The 19,398-nt window shown below is 52.0% G+C and overlaps 1 protein-coding gene across 6 annotated transcripts in view; it reads right to left on the minus strand.

Annotated features, from left to right (window-relative positions):
* The window catches only part of IKBKE (inhibitor of nuclear factor kappa B kinase subunit epsilon), a 48,709-nt gene that overhangs the window by 21,855 nt on the left and 7,456 nt on the right, over positions 1-19,398 (minus strand). For 4 of the 6 annotated variants that reach the window (XM_075910142.1, XM_075910144.1, XM_075910145.1 and 1 more), the window contains 6 exons: positions 10,934-11,068; positions 7,945-8,085; positions 6,843-6,978; positions 5,333-5,514; positions 4,549-4,709; positions 3,079-3,627 (listed from right to left, as the gene is read on the minus strand). In XM_075910142.1, the coding sequence (XP_075766257.1) occupies positions 3,079-3,627; positions 4,549-4,709; positions 5,333-5,514; positions 6,843-6,978; positions 7,945-8,085; positions 10,934-11,029 (1,265 nt within the window). In that variant the 5' untranslated portion in view covers positions 11,030-11,068. Of the gene's footprint in view, positions 1-3,078; positions 3,628-4,548; positions 4,710-5,332; positions 5,515-6,842; positions 6,979-7,944; positions 8,086-10,933; positions 11,069-14,278; positions 14,975-19,398 lie in introns of those variants that run through there. The other 2 variants (XM_075910143.1, XM_075910147.1) reach the window with 2 other exon arrangements.

A 19,398-nucleotide genomic window follows, 5' to 3' on the forward strand; every position in this document is an offset into this window, starting at 1 on the left:
AGTACAGGCAGTCCCCGACTTACGCGGATCCGACTTGTGTCAGATCCGCAGTTATGAACGGGGCTTTTCTCGCCCCGGAGGACACGGACTGCGGGACCTCGCGGTCCCGCCGCCCGTGTACTCCAGGGCAAGAAAAGCTGCTCCGCGTCTCCCTGGTCTGCAGACCAGGAAGACGCGGAGCAAAGCCGCGGAGGGGCTCGGGCAGCGGAGCAAAGCCTCGGGGGAAGCTGGCAGCGGGGCAGCCCAGACGTGCCGCGGCTGTCCCGCTGCCGGCGTCCTCAGAGGCTTTGCTCCCCGTCTCTCTGGTCTGCTGGTCTCCAGCAGACCAGGTAGACTGGGAGCAAAGCCACGGAGGACCCGGGCAGCGGGACCGCGGTGCGTCTCGGTCCGCCGCCCACGTCTTCCTGGTCTGCTGGGGGGGGGAGGGGCACAGCTAGTACCTCCCCCCCCCCCCCCCAGCAGACTAGGCTTTTCTCCAGACGCCTGGGGCAGAGCAGCTGGGGCACTGCCGGTTGGTCCCGCAGCGCCGCTTTGGGCGCTACTGGACCAACCAGGCAGCACCCCAGCTGCTCTGCCCAAGGCGTCCTGATGCAGCCACTGCTGGTCAGTTTTCAGCCAAGGAGCAGCGCTACTGGAGCAACCCAGCAGCACCCCAGCTGCTCTGCCCCAGGCGTCCCCAAGTCAGCCGCTGTTGAAACCGACCAGCGGCTGACTACAGGAAGCCCGAGGCAGAGTTGCTCTGCCCCGGGCTTCCTGGAATCAGCCGCTGATCAGTTTCAGCAGCAGCTGACTTGGGGACGCTTGGGGTTCTTAAGTTGATTCTGTATTTAAGTCGGAACTGGCGGTCAGTTTCAGCAGCCAGTTCCAACTTACATACAGATTCAACTTAAGAACAAACCTACAGTCCCTATCTTGTACGTAACCCGGGGACTGCCTGTATAAACTTGTGTTACTACTGTAGTCATGCTAAATGAAAATCCATGAGTAGTACTCAAGGAACTTAACGGCCCAAAACGCAGGACAATGATTTGTGAATATTTGTTTTTCCTGAAAGCCTGATAGGAGGGGCTTTGGAGGTGGGGGCTGACCTACCAAGACATGTGGCCATGTCACCCAATTTAGGATCCATCTTGGATGTTGTATTTCCCCACAAGAACAGAGGGCAAGTTAGACTAAACACAAAGAATTCCTGCCTTTTGCAAAACCTAGTTAAGAGTGGGAAGTGATATAATCCAAATTGTCAGTTCTTCCAGGATACCCCACCCAAGATAAAGTATCTAAGTCTGAACTGGGAGAAGAAACTGGGCTCAGGCTGGAATTATGTCTAATCTGTGAAGATTATTAGAACATCGTGTAAGGTGAGATATTACATTGTATTCATGTTATCTTGTGTTTTCTGTTTTATTTTGCTTAGTAACTTACTTTATTCTGTTTACTTTCTTCTGACCCCTTAAATCCTATCTTTTATACTTCATAAAATTACTTTTGTTTTATTAATACACCCGGTGTAAATAATTGTCACCTGAGGAGCAAGAAGTCTGTGCATATCTTTCATTACATTGAGGAAGGGGGCAAATTTCATGAGGTTATTTCTGCACAGCCCAAGACAGATTTATCTCGGGTGCAGCTCCCAGAGGGGCTGTGTGGTTGAATGCTGAGGAAAGGTCTCACAGGTGTGTTGCTTATAGAGTGTGTTTGCAGTCTTGGGAGCTTGTCCCTGTGCTGAAGCAAGACAGGGTACCCAGGCTAATCGGAAAAGCATGCTCGTTAGCCAGTTCAATGCTAGGTTTAACTGGTTAACCCTGGAGCAAGCCCCTCCTTCCCCCGCCTGTGACACAACAAGCCGGGAGAATGGGCTGCTCTGGTCCTGCCACGTATTCCAGCCCTAAACCCTGCCATGCCCATGGGTGGTGGGGATTGCTCCAGCCTGGTTGCCACTGGGGAGGGGGCTCCTCCAGCTGGGCCCACTGCAGCCACAGACAGAATGCAGCTGGTCAGGCTGGTTAATCAGTTACCTTGTAAGCAGGCCGATAAGCCACCTGGTTACTGGGTCACCAGTTAGCATCTTGCATCCCTCATTTACACTTAGGCTCTTGATTCTACTGCAGCCTTCACATAACTGAGCACATTCCAGGAGATAGGTCAACAGTCACAAAGACTAAAGGAGGGACAGAGATACCAGTGGGCTCCACATATTCTCTGAGAGGAAGCAGCCACGGCTTTTCAAGAGCCTCGTGTTGCTCTCAAAGTCTTCACCGTGCTCAACGTTCTGTACTTCAGCCCCAGCAACGTACCCGGCACTATACGGTGCACCCAGGAGGGTCGTTGGCAGCAGGGACTCAATGCACCTTTGGACTGAAAAGCAAAAACTTTGACTGCCTGAGCCACTAGCCCCAGTGCCACTGGCTCCAAGGATGGAGCCAACTCAAGCATGTGTACAGTCCAGCCACTGGAGGGGGAAGCACAGCTGTGCTTCGTGAGCATGCCAACCCACATCCTGCCCCAGGGAGCTTATGAGCTGCATAACAAGGGGTCTACATCTCCCTCTGCAGCACTGAAAAACACCACTTGCACAGAGATGTTAGCATTACTACAGACCCTAACGGAGGGATGTTGGCATGGCAGAAGCTACCTCGCTGGAGTATGCCAAGAGCAGACCAGAGTCTCTGTGCTCTTCGCCAGTTCAAAGTAGCATTTCTGTCCATGCAACCCATTGTCTGGTTCAAAGCTCTACGATCCTGAGGATGTGGTGAAGGCTAGGACTTTTACAGGGTTAAAAAAAGAGCTAGACAGATTCATGGAGGTTAGGTCCAGTAATGACTATGAGCCAGGATGGGTAGGAACGGTGTCCCTAGCCTCTGTTTCTCTGGAAGTGCGAGACAGGGGAGGGATCATGGGAGGATTACCTGTTGTGTTCCCTCCCTCTGGGGCACCTGGCATTGGCCACTGTCGGCAGACAGGACCCTGAGCTAGATGGACCTTTGGTCTGACCCAGTCTGGCCGCTCTCATGTGCTTATCAAAGCAGGAGCTCGCTGGGAGCAGAGACTGCCGGGTAACCCCAACCCTCCAACACTCACACTGACAGTTGGCAGGTGATGGGCAACTCGTAGCTCCACTCAATGGGCCCGTTCTCCTGCCTCTGGACGCCTGCGATAGCTCCAGCGGGTTTCTCAGTCGTTATTTTATGCCTGTTGAAAGGAAGCGGTTCCATTGTGTGGAAACTCGACCACTGGCCTCCACTTGGCACATTCCCATCCCCGGGTCTGCAAATCTCTTGGCAGGCGTGTAGGGGGCCCGGGCGGAGAAGAGAAGGAAAATGAGTCAGGTATGGAGAGAAAGCAGTCTCCACCTTCCCATTGTGATCAGGGAGGCGTTTCAATTGACAACACCAAGAATTTACCACCCACCAGAGGGGCCCAAACTGGAAAACCGGACCAGCGAACACAAGCGTGCCGAGACTGGGCATGCTAGCTAAGCCAACGGGGCAGTCCCATAGCCCACACGTGCTTAGCCTGCTTTGCACCTGCCTGCTCCCTGGGTACCACTGAGGCATCGGCTTGTTGAAGGTGCGATTCAGAACCATCCACCACAAAAAGAATCCCGACAGCGATGCCCATCCCTCACACCTTGGAGAAACGCAAAGAAAAAAATCCGAAGCCTGCTCCCATCATGCCATGGGGGGAAGCGGCGGTGCTGTCGGAAGAGGGTGCACAGAGGGAGGAGGAGCAGTTCAAGCAGAGGCCTGAAAGCAAAGCCAGAAGCTGCTCTGTCGTTCAGCCGTTAAACCACAGAAGCCACAGACACACCGATATCAAGGCAAACGTATCATAGCCCGGGGCCCTGATTGCCAGCTGCAGCTCTGTTGTCTTCCTGCTGGATGCTGGCTCGAAGCAGAACCCTGGTGTGCTCGAGGTAGGGACAAACCTCGCCAGGTCGGGTCCCCTCCAGGGGACTTGGGCGCCCCACGGCACAACGCTGCAGTGAGAGCCATGGGGCGAACTAGAGCAGGGGCTGCCCTGGGGACTTGCCAATCCAGGGCAATCCCACTGAAACTGCAGTCCCCGCCATGTTGTGCTCTATCTTACCACCCCCACAGAGCAAGGAATGCTGGGGACTGCAGATGAAGCCAGCCATAAGCCACCCTTGCAGCAGATCTAAGGTACACTTGAGAATCTGGGTGATTAAGTCATTAGTAAGCCAAGGTGCACAAGCAACTCACAGACCAGGTCAATTCCACTCTCGTCATAAACGGCACAATAGCCGGCATGGGTATTCAGCTGACCTCCAAGACCACAAGCCTCGGGTCCGGACAGAGGCAGGACTCAAGATAGCAAGGAGTAGGAGGCAGAGCTGGAGCAAGATGCCACACTGATGCAGCGGGTGGTAGGGCAGGTCAGAACTAGGGTGCATTGCTAGCGTGACGTTCAATGCACATGTTGCCTACCTCATCCCCGTCTCACCGAAGGACATACTTCGATTCACCCAACTCAGCCAAAACAGCATCAAGCCCATTTCAACACCACGTTCCTGCTGGCAGCACTACCTACATGATTTCTTTATTCCTGCGAGGTCCGCCAAAGGGGATGAACGGGAGACTGCCCGTAGCAGCATGGTAAAAGGTTACCCCAATGCTCCACAGATCCACAGTCACCCCATAAGCCTTTTGCTGGGGCTTCCTCAGCACTGCCCGCTCGTACATGTCCGGGTGCTAATGGGACGAAGTGGATAAAAGCATTGTGAATCAATCTGCTTGACTTATAGCAGGGTGGTCAGAGAAGTTTGGATTTGAGTAGTAATTAGAGGTTCCTCCATTTTTGGATGCCCAACTAGAGAGACTATAAAGGGGTTTAGTTTTCCAAACATGGGAGCACCCGTTCTCTGGAAAAAAATCAGGTCCTTATACGCTAGGTTCCCCAAAAATGAGGCATTCCACTTCCTATGGCCAAGGTTTATGCAAGTGGCTGCGGATTTGAAGTTCAAGCACAGGGGTCTCTATGAAGGGAATGGGTGAAGACAGAGGGGAGATCCACCATTCTAACAGGACAGAGCAATGGATTGAGACTTGAGACCTAGGATCTAGTCCCAGGTCTGCCCTTGACCTGCTAGATGAGCCTGGGTAAGTCATGGCCACCCCCCATGACTCAGTTTCCCCATTGGTAAAACACCGAGTTACTGATGGAGAGTGCTATAGCCAAGTCAGGTTTTGCTGGTCTCTACTATGCATAGCAACAGTCCGTGCTCCTTGAGTTCCAGACCATGTATGCTGAGCAAAGGAATCCTTCCCTCCACCAGCTCCCGCTCATTAACCAACTGGTATTTTGTTTTACTCACAAGATATTCCTCCGTCCCATAGACGGACACGAACTTCTCGTCGTCGTCCAGCTCTCGGGCGGCCCCGAAGTCCGTGAGCTTGTAGACGCTCTGCCCGTCTTCCCCCACCAGCCGCATGATGTTCCCGGGTTTGATGTCTCTGTGGACAATGCCGTTCTCGCGGAGGTGGTTCATGCCGGCCACTAAAAACACAATGGGGAAGTGAGACAGCGCGCAGGGTTGGTGTCTGCTTCCTCGAGCCGGCTTTGCCCACAGGCAGCCGGGTGGGCTAGAATCAAGGGAGGCAGAGGACCCCGGGTTCAACTTTCAGACCCTACTGAAGCTCACGTGAGCTTGTGGTAAACAGAGATGACCAATTAACATGACACCCATTCTAAAGTAGGGATGCACGGCCTGGCAAATGATATCCTCAGATACGTGCTAACGTGGGCCCAGCCTACCTTCCCATTCCGTTGCACAGTTAAGTCTCTCAGCTCCTGCGGGATGCTACGGGCATCTTCAGAAGAGGCTTGCTACCATAGGCGCATGGAGATGCCCCTCATCTAACAGCCTCTCAGGGCGCGAAAGTGGCCAGTGTAAGCACTTGGTTCCAGGGTACGGAGTCTCTCACCTGCCAAGTCACTGGTTCAAATCCAGTCTGGGGTGGTGACTCAGCTGTTACTATTCAGTGGCCAGAATTTGGCTGTTTCGGTTCTTAAGATAACTGACTACCGGTCACAGCTGGCCCCTCCGCTGAGGACCAGTGGATAGGTCCACTTCTGGCCGAGGGATCATACTCCCTTGTGAATTCAGCCTTTGTTCTCAGGACCACCACCATTCTCACTTCTTTGTGAAATTCACACTGGGCTGTTCTTTGCCCCCATCCACATCATTACACAACAGTAGATCTATCACAGAGCTGGGTATGAGGACAGATTAATAAGACTGGAACTTTTTGGCTTGAAAAAAGAGATGTCTAAGAGGGGAAACAGAGAGGTTTATAAAATTATGACTGTGGGGAAAGTCAATAAGGAAGTGCTATTTAATCCTTTCATAACCTAAGAAAGAGGGGTCAACAAATGAAATTAATAATCAACAGATGTAAAATAAACCAAAGGAAGGGTTCCTCCCCCCCACAACACAAAGTCAACCTGTGGAACTCCTTGCCAGAGGACAGCTAAGACTATAACAGGGTTCAAAAAAGAGCTAGATAAATTCTTGGAGGACAGGTCTGTCAATGGCTATGAGCCAGGATGGGTAGGAATGGTGTCCCTAGCCTCTGTTTGACACAAGCTGGGAATGAATGACAAGGGAGCCGATCACATGATGACTCCCTGTTCTGCTGATTCCCTCTGAAGGACCTGGCATTAGCTACTGTCAGAACACAAGGCTAGCTGGACCTTTGGTCTGACCCAGTATGGCCATGCTTGTACAGAATGCAAATCCCATGACCCTACTCGCTGCATCAAGAACATGATTATCCCTCTTTCTGCCCCCCCCCCCCGCCCAAGCTAGTAGTTCTGACACTTACTAACGCAATGCAGCACGATGAGGAATTCTGACTCGGCCAAGCCAAAGGAGTTCTCTGGATCTTCCAATACACTCAGCAAGCTCCCACTTGAGCAGTATTCCATCACTAGCACCTTTTGCTTGCTGTTTCCCTGGGTCTGGCAGGCGGAGAGAGAGAGAGAGATGGATCCTTTCAGCTGCATCTTACAGAACAGAAGCCCTGTGACACAGTGCTATGCCCAGGGACCCTGGGCAGGCTGCTGTGTCCCACCCCTTCTCCCAGCAACAGACAGGTTCTGTTCCTTCCTTGTCCTACGTGGCTCTTCTAGTCCAAGACAACTGACAGTCCACACAAGAGAATATTGGTTGGAAAATAAACTCTGCTGCCCAAAACCAAGTCCTCGCCAAACACACCCCATCCTGAACTCAAAGAAACTGGCAAAGGAGTCACAAGAGTGTGCTTTCCAAGGCACTTGGCTCCCTCACCTCAGGGGCAGGAATCCATGCAGACTAGTGGTGTGAAAGCACCAGATCTGAAGGCACAACAGATCTATTTTTAGTTACTTCATTCAGCTGGTCTGGGGCTTGGCCAAGTCCCTTCAGTGCTCCATCCTTCAGTGCCTCTGTCCGGCTAAGGTCATGTCTATGCTAAACGGATGGCGGCCACTGCCACAACCGATCTTCCGGAGTTTGATTTAGCAAGTCTAGTTAAGACTCACTAAATGGAACTCAGAGGGCACCACTGCTGATGTCCAGTACTCCTGCTTGTGCAAGGGAAGTCAATGGGAGTGTTTGCTCTCCTTGGCCTCCTGCTGTGGGGATAGCAGGGTAATGCAGAACAAAGAACGTCGACTCCAGCCACGTAATTAACGTAGCTGGAATTGCATCTCTTGCTTCGCCTGAGTGTAGATCTGGCCTATGAGGAACAATGCCACAAAGATATTGGGAGACATCACAAACAAAGTTTCGCAAAGCACTTTGAGCTGAAACAATAGGTAGGGAGTGAGGTGAGAAGAGAAAAACCAGAGAAAGAGAATATGCCTGTCACAGTCACTAAAAGCCAAGCCCTGTCACATTACCACCACACCGCACCTGTTCCATTGTTCAGCTAGACACAGACTTACAGTCTCTTCAACTGCAAACAGTTTGACGATGTTCTTATGGTTTAACTTCCGCAGCACCTCGAACTCTCTCATCTGCACCTCCTGCGGTCTCAGGTAACTGGCGTTATTGAAGACCTTCACAGCAACCAGCTCCCCAGCTCTCTGGGCAAGGAGGAGAAAAGGAATAGGACAGATTCCGAGAGCAGGAGAACAGATTAGTGTACAACACAAGTTCTGTAAAGTGTCAACAGTTCTGCTCCCGAGGGGACACCAAAAATGAATACAGAAGGCAGCTCAGAATCCAGGTAGATATGAAAGGATTAAAGGGGAGGTTTTCAAAGGCATAAAGAGACGGGAAATGGCCAGCTCCCATTGAAAACCCAATTCCCCCTTTGCGTCATCTGGAAATCCCCTTGCAAGATCAAGATTAGCCCTGGGCTGAAAAACATGCTTCACTTGCCGCCACTGCTCAAGGCTGCAGTTACCGTAGCTGGTTGTTTGGCTCTCCCTCGTTCTGTTCCCCATTTCATGACCTCATACAGTTCCTGTCCTAACTCAATAGCTTGGCTATTGCTAGTCCCCTGTGGTATGGAAAGCAAATGGTCCAGGCCACATTTTTTTGTGGGCTCCACCCTTTCCAAGCCTAGCCCTCCCCATCTGAAAAGGTAGGACCAGCAATAAAGCACAGGGGAAAGGCGCTGTGCTGGACACACATTCAGTTCAGCACAACATCTCTAACTGGACCCGACCATCCCCCCCCTCCAGTCTTTCCTCCTTGAAAGTGAGTGATTTGCATTATACAGTCATTCCTCATTTAACACTACAGAGATGTTTCAGACAATGATCGTGTTAAGTGACAACGTGTTATGCAGGGTCAATTTTCCCAATGAAAATAATGGAAAAGGTGGGGGTCGCGTTTCAAGCGGTGGTGTCTGTTGGGACCGGGACATAAGGTTGGGGGGAAAAAGGGGACTGGATTACAGCAGAGAGGGGAGGTGTTTGGCTCTGGGGAAGGGAAGGGGAGGAGAGGGGAGTGGGATTGGGTTGGGAGTATGCCCCTGTGATGGGTCTGCTGGGACCCGCACTGCATCTGGCGAGGGGGAGTCAGTGGGGAACGGCACGGTGAGCGGCGAACCCTCGGCCGCTTTGCAAAGAGACGGGGGAAGCCCCACGCAGCCACTGGTGACGGGCCGGCTGGGAAAACCCAGCCACCAGCCTGCAAGTGGGGGCGGAGGAGAGGGGGCAAGACGTCCAGCGAGGGGGAGTCAGCAGGGAACGGCACGGCGAGTGGCAAACCCTCCGCCACTTTGCAGGGAGGCGGGAGAAGCCCCGCGCAGCCACGAGCAACGGGCCAGCTGGGGAAATTGTGTTATTCTGGGAACAGTCGTGTAATTCAAAAAACATTCCCTAAAAAAAAAAAAAAAAAAAAAAAAAAAAATCGCACTATCGTGAAAACGTGTTAAGTGGGCACATGTTAAAAGAGGAATTACTGTAAATCCTCCTTTGAATGCATCTTTCCAAAGCCCAACTCTGAATGGAGTAGTCAGACGACAAGCTGAATAAGCATCCAAAAGCAGACACACTGATCGGCATCTGGATCGATCCAAGTGGGTCCATGTCCTAGACCTCGTGCGGGACACATTCAGATTCTTCTGGGTGGCATTTTCTAGCAAGTTCAGTGTTCTCCTCACTCCGCCGCCATCACTGGGGGTGGGGGTGGGGGTTTCCCATCCGCACAGAATGGGAGCACTGATAAAGCTGGTGGAATCTCCATCCCTAGAGGTTTTTAAGCCCTGGCTTGACAAAGCCCTGGCTGGGATGATTGAGTTGGGTCGGTCCTGCTTTGGGCAGGGGGCTGGACATGATGACCTCCTGAGGTCTCTTCCAGCCTTACGATTCTATGAAAAACCCAACCTAAATTATCCCTTGAAAACCACAGCTGAAATCCACATCAGAACGAAAACGGCCTGGATCAGATTCTAACAAGAAACTGCCTTGGATGATTTTGCAGCCTTCTGTCTTTGCATGAGACAGAGAGCAGTGCGGGGACTGAAAAACGATGACCAACCGTGGCTGTGATTGCTGGGCTGTGTAGTATGCAACCATGGCTGCTGTGCACCAGTGAGGCATGGTGGGAAAGCAGCAGCAGCACCCCTGCAAGGCTAGTTCATTGCTAGGTGAGGTGAGAAGAGCATGCTGGGGTTTGGTAGTTGGGCACAGTGGGTTGTGTGAACGTGGGGGAAGGCTTGGTAGTTACGGGGGCAGAGCACAGGGAATCGGGTTAGGGCAGTATCACTTGGGAGGGTTGGGAAGCATGTCACAAACTGGGAGGTGTTGGCAGCTGGAAGATCAGACTAGAGAAGGAGTTTAGCAACATGTCAGATTGGACAGATTGAGGGGAATTAAGTTAGGAGCCCACGTGAGTCCATGCATTGCCAGAAAGCTCCGCACCAATGTTCCCTCTAGTTATTTCCACCCATGTGCAGAATAAATTGTTATGAGCACCAAGTGCATGTGTACCACCAATAGAAACACACACTCTGCTCGTCAGCTGAGGCAGCACCTGAATTTCGCCTAGGTGGTTGCCCATGCACTCATTGTACAGGCAACACTGCTCTGCACCTGAGAGAAACTGAAGTGGCCTGCCTGAAATCTCAGATTCTATCCAGTCTGAGCTGGGAACGGAACCCAAATTTGCCGAGTGCTTGTCCACAGAACTAGTCTGCCTGTACGTGTCAGTACGGGATGCAGATCGCAAAGTTCTTACTTCTCTCTTTGCTTTATGTACAAGTAACATTCTTAAGGGCAGGGAAGGTGGTTTTCCGCTTTTTTCCTATTTTCATTGATTCTGATGGGATAATCATTACAGAGTTGTTAGGCACAAGGAGCAGAATTTGTCCCAGACTGATGCAGCTTCTCATGATAATTTTACATGTGTGAGGGAGGGTGAGCGTGCTAGAATGCCTGCAACAGAATCCCCTCCTAGCCCATCCTCCTGCCCCTCACTCACCTTGCTGCGGGCTTTGTACACGCAGGCGGTAGCTCCTTGGCCCAGCACGTCATCTGTACTCCAGAGGTAGTTGGGGGTGCTCTGCATTTTCAGCATGAGGCCAGCTCACCTCTGAGCCACAAGGCGAAGACAAGTCTGTGAGGCGAAAAGCCCATTTACACGCCAGCAGAGGGTCAAGCAGCACCAGCCTCCCACTTCTCCTGCCCCCCAAAATGAGTTATGGGACCAGGACACGCAGCCTGGCTAAAGCGATGAACCTCCCGCAGCTCGCAGGGCTCAGATCCTGCCTGTTTCTGCAAGGAGCTTATTGTACCGCAGCCAGCCACGTCTAGCACTAGCACTGAAGCAATATGGAACGTGGCGACAGCTGCTTGTCTGATGTCTAGGGGCTGCAGGAGAATCTCCATCAGATGTCAGCCAAGCGGAGATTTGACACATGGCTGAGTTCTGATTCCATCCAGCTAAGGTCAGTGGTGCACAGACAATACCCACCAGCATAACATGGCGCAATCATGGGTGGTAGGTGAAGATAGGGATGGGGCAAGCCCCAAACCCCACCTCAGCCCTGCCCCCTCTGTCCAGGCCCCGCCCCCATCACGAGAGGGTGGGGTGGCGCACGACCCAAGCCTCCCCGGTCCTGGAGCACCAGGGAAGGCAGGCACTGGGGGGTAGCAACACAGTAACGTTCAGGGGGGAGGGAAGTGTGGGGGGAGCGGTTTGGGAAGGCAGTGCCTTTTGCTTAGCGTACCGTTTGCCCATGAGCACAATCTGTCTCTATCCAGCATTGTTATTCAGGGGTCACCAACCCACTTCCCCCTGGCGCATTCTCCTGTCTCCACTGGCCTCCTTCCCCGACACCTCTGCTGTTTCTTGATAAAGTTCAGGAAAGTGGAGACGTTCTGTCACCCTTAAAGCAGCTAGCCACCAGCCTCCCTCTGCCAGCAGCATGAAAGCAGAGCTCGGAAAAGGAAGGGAAAGAGCTGGGAGCCTGTGCAGGGAAAGCCATGTGCAGAAGCCACTCCAGCTTGGAATGAAATACGGACGCAAGAAAAATTCTCAGCGTCGAGGGCCACAAGGTGAAAGAGGCGCCTCCCATCTGCAGCAACAGAACCGTCTAGGATTGCAACACCCACTTCGCAGCCACGGGTTAAAGAGGAAGCATTCGGCTTCCTGCCCAGAGAGCAAGAAAATTCCCAGCTGCATGGACTCCGCTTTCAATCTCACCTACCCGCAGCAGCATCTCAGTCCCATGAGCCTTCACACTCACGGGGATTTCAGAAATGGGCGTGTGCCGAGCTCCACAAGGGCACGTCCCAGACATGAGCCAGGTGTGGGGTGGCACTAGGGCAGGGAGGGGACACAGAGAGAGAGCTCAGCGTCCCAACTAGGATCCAGAGCCAAGGTTTGCACCTGAAGCCGTCACGACAAAGACCCGATCAAAAATGTAGGTCCAAACACTGCTGAGTTTTAAACATCCGCAGTGGTGTCACCTGAGCCCATCTTGCATTGTTCTACGGATGAGTACACAGCAACATACTCCTGTTGGCCCTTGATACAGGCCCCGTGTGTGCTGATAATGTTGGCTGAGGTACATTCTTTTCAGTGCCTTCTCTCTCTCTCTCATGCACCCGGAATGGCGGCACCTCCGCCTGGTCCCGGAACACCACACAGGCTACACTGTTGTGTGCGGGCACCGTGTCCCAGTTATTTCCCCAGCATGCTTCCATGCACATCCCAGGATCCAGCTGCATTCCCAGTTTCACAAGGCAGCTGACCGGTCCGGTGGCTGGACAGCTCACTTTGGAAGTCACATGACCAGCCCCGAGGAATAACAAGGCTAGGGAAGGGCCCGGTTCATTTGCCCCCAGCCAGAGTGAGGAATGTTGCAAACTGTGCACTTTCCCCTCTCTCCATGATGAAGATTAACAGCCAACAATGTCCCTGTCCAAAATTGCAACCCCCTGCTCCCTACCTACAGGGCACCTGAGGGGGTGGAGGCTCAAGGCTGGGGCCGTCCCCGATGGAAGGGGGCATGTACCTCCAGCCGCCTTCCACCTGCCAAGTGATTTTGTTCTCTGAATAGTTTTATGAGAAACAATCCAGGCACATCCCATTATCCTCACACAACCAAGCCCTGCCCTTGCTTTAAGTTATGATACGTGGAAGCTGCAGGTCCTAGCTCTTAGTGCTTACGAGGAGTTCTTGGACAGACAGACCGACAGATGGAGACACCAACAGACCAACTCTCTCAGATAGCAGATTAGCCAATGCATGTGCACAGCCTGCCTTCTCCAGCTGGAAACCGCACCTTCCAGCTCTGGTGTAGACATACCCCATGTTCAGGAGATGCCCAGAGCTGGAGTAGCAAAAATGTAAGTCCATGCTAAAGCAAGCTTGCAGATCTGCATGGAGGATGCCTGTGACGCACCCCCTCTGGCCTGTACTCTCCTTGCATTAGGGATGTCAATGGTTAACTGGTGGGTGGCCCAGCCAGCCCACTGCCCACCCTGTTTAAGTGGTTCTCTGGTTAAACAAAACATGTAACCGATTAACTGATTCAAGGGGATTTTACACCCCTACCTGGGATGTGCTGTAAAATGCCAGGCAAAAAGCAAGCACAAAAAAAGATCAGAGATAGGGACCTGACTCAAACCAAATCCACTATTTTTAAAATGTGATTCCCTGCAAAGCAGGGGATCCCTGACCCTCACTCGTGGGAGCTGACACACATGCCTGGTGCCTCCTTTGGTCGAATGCGATAGCTTCCCTTAGATTAGCACCCGGAAAAGGAGGAAGTGTCTCGGTGAACCCTCGTATCAACACAGTCATGTCCTCAAGGGATCAATTGCCAAAAAGAGCCCAGGAAATGTTTTTCCCCAGAGTAGCATAGTGGATTCGATCATACCAGAGGATTTAAAAGCCAAGAATTTTTGTCTCAGACAAGAACACTTGCTCTATTCCAGCAAACAACATGGATTCATCATGGGGCCATGGCCTCTAGCCTCCCCTGCTTTCACCTGCCCCCCTGCATGCGGCTTTCCACAGCTATCCTCAGCCCATGATCCATCTTTGGGTTTCACAAGGTGCCGCATGCACCAGGAGAACCGGGCATTTCAGTACTGCTGCTAGCACAGACGACCATGCTACAAAACCACACGCCTCTTCCACCCCCACTCTCCGTAACGCTGATTGCACACGTGGGGGTTTCCATACACCATCCGGAACAATGCGTAAGGCAGTGGAGCAAAGCCAGCAGAGACTCCAAGAGAGGAACATTCCCTAGCATTTACATACCTGCTTCCATGTGCGGGCAGACTAGCAACATGAATGGAAATGTCCACTCACCCCAAAACAGCAGCTGTCTCTGGAGAAATGTATGCAGAGAAAAGCCTCAAGTGCCCAGGTTGGGAGCCATGGTGTGGGGAACCCTTTCCCCTGAAAGCAGCCACAGAGACCCAGCATAGACAGAGACAGAACTAAGTTCAGGCTGAGACTTACTTTCTACTCCAAGACTTCCTGCTTTCTTTTTCTCTTAAAGGGACACAACCCAATTCCTCCCTGGCAGTTTGCACACGGCGCAAGCATAGGCACAGGATCCCTGAGATGACACAGCTCAACACAAATCATTGTTTCCTGCTGAGATGGACACCGAGGAGTTGGGGGGGGAAGGACCATACCGCGATTTGTCAACCCTCTGAATTGAAATTAACTTCCTGGGCAATATATTCTCTCCTGCACTCAGGTAAAATTATGAAAATTATACCAGCCTGGTCCCAATCCTGCTCCCTGCCCTGAATTGCTCAGTAATTATTATCCCATTAGAATGGATGAAAATTTTTAAAAGATCCTCAGAAAACAACCCCCTCCCAACCTTAAGGAGATAAACAGGGATGTAAAATCCCCATTGAATTGGTTAACCAGTAGGACATATTGTTTAACCAGTTAACCAATGCAAGGCGGATTAGTCCTGTGGACAAGGACTCTGGTTCAGTTCCAGAATCTCCCTTTACCTATAGATAAATCACATCAGTTTCTCTATGTCTCAGGTTCCTTTCTATAAACCGAGGACAAGGACTCCTTTGTATATCTTTATTTGTCATCTCTCTGAGGCAGAGGTGGTCTCTCCCTATATTTATGTACAGTACCTTGCATAAAGGGGCTCTGTGGATGATGCTGAAATATAAACAATACGAAGAGTCCTATACTGTCACTATAGAACACTCAGTAGAAATATACACCTTAAAATTATGCTTTAAGCCAAAATTGCACCCTGAAGATCACCATCCTGTCAATTCCTACAAATACAGGCAGTCCCCGGGTTACGTACAAGATAGGGACTGTAGGTTTGTTCTTAAGTTGAATCTGTATGTAAGTCGGAACTGGCGTCCAGATTCAGCCGCTGCTGGAACTCATCAGTTTCAACAGCGGCTGAATCTGGACACCAGTTCCGACTTACATACAGATTCAACTTAAGAAACCCAGGAATCCCCAAGTCAGCTGCTGCTGAAACTGATCAGCAGCTGATTCCAGGAAGCCCGGGGCAGAGCAACTCTGCCTCGGGCTTCCTGTAGTCAGCCGCTGGTCAGTTTCAGCAGCGGCTGACTTGGGGACACCTGGGGCAGAGCAGGTGGGGTGCTGCTGGGTTGGTCCAGTAGCGCGGCCGCTCCTCGGTGCTACTGGACCAACCCAGCAGCACCCCAGCTGCTCTGCCCCAAGCGTCCTGATTCAGCCACTGCTGAAACTGATCAGCAGCGGCTGAATCAGGACTCCTGGAGCAGAGCAGCTGGGGTGCTGCCGGGTTGGTCCAGTAGCGCCAAGGAACGGTGCTGCGGGACCAACCAGCAGCGCCCCACCTGCTCTACCACAGGCCCCGGGCTTTGCTCCGCGTCTCCCTGGTCTGCTGGGGGGGGCACTAGCTGCGTCCCCCCGCAGCAGAGCAGGGAGACGCGGAACAAAGTGGCGGAGGACCTGGGCCAGACCCGCAGCGCTTCCAGCTGATCTGGAAGCGCCGCGGGCCTGGGTCTTCCGCTGCTTTGCTCAGCGTCTCCCTGGTCTGCTGGCTTCCCCAGCAGACCAGGGAGACGGGGAGCAGCTTTTCTCACCGAGGCGGGCGGCGGGACCAGGTGTCCCGCCGCTCCAGTCCTCCGGGGCAAGAAAATCCCCGTTCGTAACTGCGGATCCGACATAAGTCGGATCCACGTAACTCGGGGACTGCCTGTATCAACAGGCATTATTTGCCCCCACTGCAAGTCAGATATTTATTTCATCTACACCACTGACATAATTTAATACAAATCTGCAGGTCATACCAATTTCAACTAAAGCCCCCAGACTGATTTCAGAAGCCAATTTTAAATTTACTCCACTTCTGAAACTGAATATGCATGGTACACACTGGCCGGACTGCTCCATTTCCATTCATTCATAGCGGACAAAGCACTTGAAGAAAGCGTTATCCATGAAGAAAGAAGTTTGCAGTTTGTTCTCGTGGCTTTGCACAGAGAGTGTATAAATAAGCACAGTTAGCACAAGGAAGAGGCTTCTGCCAGTAAAAAGTCAGAAGGGAAATTCCCAGTGCAGTACCCAGCAATTTGCTCATGCAGCTTTGCCCCAAGGCATAGCGATATTAACCCAATTAGAATACAGTGTTTCATGCACATGCGTATTTGCAACACCCACCCCAGAATTGCCGACTGCTGCTCCTGCATTCAGCTTCCAGGGACAGTGTATCTGTTAAGGCGCTAACACAAAAGTTTATTTGCAAGCTACCCAGAGGGCCTTGCATAGTGGCAGAGTATTCCATGCCACTACCAATATGTAAATGCCAGATTGACACCCTCTCTCTCAAGCTTTAATCACGGGATCAGCTTTTCTTTTACTGTCTTGCAGGTTCCCCATAACCACCACACACTAGTGAAGGAGCCAACTTCATACACAAGGTATTCCTCTCTCGGATCACCCGGGGTGAACCTAAACACCAAACATGCTCAATGAACAGAGGCCCCCCTGTTCCAGTTCAATTCCAGGCTCCATCATGTGACCCGAGCCCACAACTCGGAGGAGCAATCAGAACTGCCACCTTTCAAGTCAGAGTGCTCAAAAATCAAGTGCGTTTAGAGTCCTCTGACTTATCTACAGTACCTCGGCTTTCGTTAGAGCTCTGTGGATTTCAACGGAAGGTGGAGATAAGATAGAGGAAGGAAGCAATTAAAAGGTCTTTGGTAGCAGCAAAAAGCCAGCCTATTTTCAGGTCATGCTACAATTCCTTTTTCTTTTTAAAACACAACTCTTTCTAGGCAGAGGAACAAATACCCCTCCCCCTTCAATCAGAGTGCCCCCAAACTACAACTTCAGATGTCAAATCCCATAAGCTCTTGGCAAGTTACAATTAGATTGTAAGCTCTGCGGGGCACACTCCAGTGTTCCTTGTAAGCTGAACACTTGGGCAGTCGTGCAAAAGATTCAACTGTGATTAGCAGCACGCCCATAGCTGTGTTTCTACTGGTGGTGCACATCTGCACATGCCTCAGTGCATATTAGAAAATGTATTCTGCACATGGATGGAAAAAGTTGGAGGGAACATTGGCATTCTGTGCAGTGCCTGGCAGAGTGACACTCAGATCTTGTTCAGAACTGCTGAGAGAGCTAACCACTCATGTTTGGATCCAGTGCTGATCTTTCAGAGATATCCCCACAGGCTGGATCCAGCTCTCTTTAAGCTCTGGGGAAGTGTAGAGCTAAAGCCAATCTTCCTGCATCTCTGCACCGGCTGTCTGCTTAACTTACACTGCTTTTAATGTCATGTAGCCCTCCACTCGCATTACAGTGCCGCATCCTGCATCAAATCGGAACCAGATGTTCACTTCCTTCGATTGATCAGAAACAATGGCAGACCTTTCATCAGAAAGGAATGGGGGGGAGGGAACACAGAAAATGTTGGGCCTCGAGACCTTATCAAGTGCAGTCCCCTGAACTGAGATAGGACCAAGTATACTTATCCCCTACCTGACAGGTGTCCCATCTGTTTTTAAAGTCCTCCCATAACGGAAATGCCACTCCCTTCCTTTGAAACCTATCCCAGAGCTTAACTATGGGAAAGCTTTTCCTAATAACCACTTTCAATTGGCTTGGCTGCAGATTAAGCCCATGACTTTTTGTCCCACTCCACTGGACATGGAGAATAATTGATCACTGTCCTCTTTTGTAACAGCCCATCTCATATGCCAGGTTACAAACTGACCCTGTATTTAGGATTGGAAGTGTGCAATCAGGCAGAAGAGACAACCTTCTCCTCCCCCCCCCCCCCCCCACCGCACCCTCAAAACACAGAACAATACCATGTCTAATGCCAACTAATAAAACAATAACAGGAAAGCAGCATTTTTCTTTTACTTAATAAAACTTCAGAGTTGTGCGACAGCGACATTCCATTGTCCACAATGCTTTGCTCAGAGTGGCGACTATTTCAGAGTTACGCACAACCTCTCCTGGAGGGGTTTGTAGTTCTACCGTCTCCCTGTACCGGGATTGCTGGTGGAAGAGACACTCACAAGGGGGCAGTAGAGCTTCACAAATAAAAACTGGAGCAAGGCAGGCGGGCATGGGCTCCCACTGCCTTCTCTGGATCTGGGAACACAGCCAGGCCTGAGGCCTGCGATCCACACCCCACCTGTACACACACAGGCACATCTTCCCCATAGCGCCCATCCGCCTCCCGTGAGGAGACTGATGGGTGCAGAACCCACCTCCCCTCAGGGTCTGGCTTACGCCATTCAGACTAGGCAGCCCTCCCTGGCGCAACACCACACGCATGCCAAGGTCAGGGCCACTTCTCTGCCCTGCCCTCACACGGGGCAAGGGCTCAGCCGGCGGCCACACCTCCCACAGCTACATGTACCACAGCCCCCCAGTCCTGGCCCTTGGAGGGGACACCCATGAGCCTTTAGACAGGCCGACGAGGTAGATGAAACCCAACATCCAGCGGGATGCTTGTTGGTGGGAAAACCTCGTAGAGGAATCGTACACAGAGGGGCCAAGCGAGACTTTGCCACCTGCCGGACTCCTGAGTAGCCTGTGACAGGCCGAATCTCTTACTGGGTCTCACTTCTCATGCTCGGAGCATCCTGCAGGGGCCTCAGAAATTGCCCCCTGGGTCCTGCCCCATCGGCAGCCAGCACTGAACTCTGAGACACGAGTCTGCTCTTCCCACCACAAATTTAGGGTCTTGCTACTAGCCCCCTTGGGAGCATTCACCTCCTTAGGAGCAGCCAACTGCGGGACACCACTCAGCCTTCATCGGCTTGCTCCACCCCGAACGTTCTTCATTCACACTGGCTGAGTCCCCTCCTGACAGCACCGAAGGGAAGCGCGTCGCCTCAGAGATGGGCAACCACGGCACAGAGGGGGGACGCGAGTTACCCAAGGTCTCAGGTTGACTGTCAGCGGCAGAGATGGAATTAGAATCC

This window comes from Pelodiscus sinensis, chromosome 27, assembly GCF_049634645.1.
Source record: "Pelodiscus sinensis isolate JC-2024 chromosome 27, ASM4963464v1, whole genome shotgun sequence".
Taxonomy (NCBI): domain Eukaryota; kingdom Metazoa; phylum Chordata; order Testudines; family Trionychidae; genus Pelodiscus; species Pelodiscus sinensis.